The following is a 3,365-nucleotide window of genomic DNA, read 5'->3' on the forward strand; positions in this document are numbered from 1 at the left end:
CAAGAGCCATAGGTTTTCTTGTTTTGAATTCTTATTATTCTGATGCAAGTCTGTGCTAAATAAACTTTATTCTTGCTTATAAATATTGTCTGTTGGATGGGTAACTGACTCCAAGCCTTTTTCCTGTTGCCTGAAACTGCTCACCACATTATGCTACCTTGCTAAGAGTATTCTTGTATAAAGTCCCAGAGGCCAGTTAAGAGTTTGAACCTTGCTCTTGCACTGGAAGGGGACTATAGTTGGAAAGGTTCTGGTGGCTATTGTTCTTAAATCCAGAGAGCCTACCTCTCCTGGGTTTTTGTGTAATTTCATTGTTCCAGTAAAGAATTCTTTCTCCTCCCATTCCTGGACTGGACTGGGGAGGAGAGAGAACCTTTACACAAGGTAATACATAGAAAAAGTAAGTCAGCCTAGGAACTAAAAACATTTGAACCATTGCAATTCTTGTACTAATTGAATCTTTTTTCCTCCCCCATTCTCTCATTTTGGCTTGTATTCCACTCCAAATTCTTTTATAATTATACTCAAATATATTTTTTTTTATAATTCCTAGGAATATTTACCCCTAAATACTTCACCATTTTATTTGCCATGGGGATACCCAAAGTTTTAGAAGCCTCTAATTGTATTTTCGGTTTAACATTAAAACACATTATTGAAGATTTTGAAAAATTCACTTTTAACCCTGACACCTCTTCTAATTCCTGTAATGCCCTTTTTAACGGTGCCATTGCAGACTCCGAATCCTTAATTGTCACCATCATGTCATCTGCATACAATGTTAAAAGATTCCCATCTACTTTCCCTTTTCCTGGAACCTCAAAACCTATTATTCCTTTATTCTTGTTTAATTTAAGCACCAACGGTTCCAATCCCAAAATAAATAACATGGGAGATAGTGGGCATCCCTGTTTCAGTAGGCTGTTTTGTTTGTTTGTGCAGGGAGTCCCCCCTCCCCCATGGGTAGCAATCTTTATCACTCCCTCCGCAGCCTGAAATGGCAGACTTCAAAAAAGGAGCTGAACCATCTCATCCAAACTCTCGAGCTGGCGGTTACCCCACCTCCACTCTCCTTTCCTCTACTAGCGAGGAACGCTTTGCAACCATAGTTAACCTGGCTACAGCCATTGTCAGTCTGGTTGTCCATCGCGACTGCTGTTTGGTCTATGTGGTCTCATCCTGTTTTTTCTCCTCTCTTCCCCCCACCAGATAAATTAGTAGGCAAAAGAAAACGCCATGAGGGCGACACGGTCCCAATAGCCGTGGAGATGGTCGAGAACACTGATAACCCTTTAAGGTGTCCAGTCCGGCTCTATGAATTCTACTTGTCAAAATGGTGAGTGATTGCATGAGTCTGTGTTTTCAGTTCTCCTTTCTTTTCCTTCTCAAACAAGCCTTGTTGTTGGAGGAGGAGAGGGGGTCGGCGGCCTGACGTGGCAGAAGCTCTTGGTAGCTGTCCCCTTTGGCTAAGTTCACAGGTCCTCTCCCAGTCCAAGAACAGATCAGCAAGCTCTGTCTGACTCTGCTCCATCACTGCAGTAGCCCCAAGCCCAGTCAGTTACACTCATGGGAGAGCTTCCGCTTTCACAACCCCAGCCAACAGCTAATTCTGGACAGAAACCCCTGGGTGGGGGGCAGCCACTTCTTAAAATTTCCCTCTCACTACCTCCTCAAGTCTCTGGTTCAAATCTTGCCTCTGCTGCAAACCCACCTGGTGGCCTGAGGCAGCTGCTGTACTATGAGGGAAATAACTTCTCTTAAGTTTTGTAAGGTTTTTTGAGGTGAAACACTTTGAACAGTCTACGAAAATTTTATGGATGATGAAGAATTATTTTAGGGTGGAGGGAATTGGCACTGATCATTAATGATGTACATTGGGAAGAAAAAGGAAGATTCTGTTCCCTTTTTATACTCATTGGTTTTGTGATACTGCTCTCCTGTTCCAGTTTTGTGTGAGAGGAATAACTGTTGATCAGTAGTCTACTCATACACCTTCACTTTTCATTGTTAGGCTAGCTTTTAAGCTCTGGCTCTTCATGGTTCACCAGGAATCTGCTCCTTGGGTTACCATACAGCATTCTTTTTGCATCTGTGTTCTAAGTGGGGATGTCTTAACGTTGCTACCTTTCACAAGTCCTGTTTTTTCCCTATGCAACAGTTCTGAAAGCGTGAAGCAGAGAAGCGATGTCTTTTATCTCCAGCCAGAGCGTTCATGCGTCCCTAATAGCCCCATGTGGTACTCCACTATGCCAATAGACCCTGGGACTTTGGACATCATGTTAACGCGCATCCTTATGGTCAGGGAGGTACATGAAGAGCTTGCCAAAGTCAAACCGGAGGACTCTGATCCTGAACTTTCAGACTAAAGATGGAAGGAGGAGGTTGCGTTCACTCTCTCTTTTGTGGTTTTTATTTTTTATTCCTTACCCTTTCCAATAACAACTTGCGAAAGCACCAAACTGTGAAACCTCTGGAGACATTCTTTGTCTCGTCGCACCAACCAGAAACTTCTCGGGAGATGCTGTGTGAGCCATAATGGAGTGCAAACTAGAATCTCAAAGGACAGAAAAACAGCAAGAAGGCACAAGTCTAAATGTCTGGGGATTGGTCCTGAAAAACACACTCTTTAAGATGAACTTCCTTCCTGTCCCCCCCCCCCCCCCCCCCCCGGTGGTTGTTGTTTTCGAATAAAAACTGATTATGGATTTTTTTTCCTTAAAAGGAAACCTGTTATGTAACCATGGAAGCAGAGAGAGCTCAAGTCCATCTGGGCTGGTTTTTGTGGCCTGGCTGCTGATGACACATTTGTGGAGTTTACAAATAATTTTCCGTATGGTGCAAGGCAGAGTGTGATGAGGTGCAAACCAGTGGAAATGCTGTGTCTTACACACACAAACACACACACACAAGTTCCCTTCCCTTCCTCCCTCTTTTATTTTTTTATAACTTAGATCTGATGTTTAGTAAGGCTGATTTCAGCTAGAATCTGGATGGAGGGTGGGCAAGGTATCTGTTGTCGCAGGGCAGAATTTGGCGGGGATGCGGCAAAATTCCCACGCTTTTCAAATGGTGGCTTTGTTGGGCCTTTCACTGCAAACCAAGCCAATTGTTTTATTAGAAAGATGGGTAATTCCAGAGTGTATGCACACAAACAGGACTTGCCACCAAATTCCCTCCCCTATACCCCTCCCCTGCCCACTGTCAAATTCCAAGGTGCATGGAAATGTAGTTCAGGGTGTCCCTTTTTCTCACTGGCAGCTTAACCTCTATCCTGCCTGGAATTCTTTGTTGATATCTATACACAGCTATTCTGAATGGAAAGGCCCTTCTGGCTTTTGCCAAATTTTCAGGTCTCTCTCTCTCCC

The 3,365-nt window shown here is 43.7% G+C and overlaps 1 protein-coding gene across 1 annotated transcript in view; it reads left to right on the forward strand.

Annotated features, from left to right (window-relative positions):
• The window catches only part of ZMYM4 (zinc finger, MYM-type 4), a 50,327-nt gene extending 47,675 nt beyond the window's left edge, over positions 1–2,652 (forward strand). The window contains exons 30-31 of the mRNA XM_015407803.1: positions 1,210–1,336; positions 2,159–2,652. Of these exons, the coding sequence (XP_015263289.1) occupies positions 1,210–1,336; positions 2,159–2,366 (335 nt within the window). The 3' untranslated portion in view covers positions 2,367–2,652. The remainder of the gene's footprint in view (positions 1–1,209; positions 1,337–2,158) is intronic.
• The last annotated feature ends 713 nt before the right edge of the window (positions 2,653–3,365 follow it).

This window comes from Gekko japonicus, unplaced genomic scaffold (assembly GCF_001447785.1).
Source record: "Gekko japonicus isolate JY-2015 unplaced genomic scaffold, Gekko_japonicus_V1.1 scaffold2944, whole genome shotgun sequence".
NCBI classification, from domain to species: Eukaryota; Metazoa; Chordata; class Lepidosauria; order Squamata; family Gekkonidae; genus Gekko; species Gekko japonicus.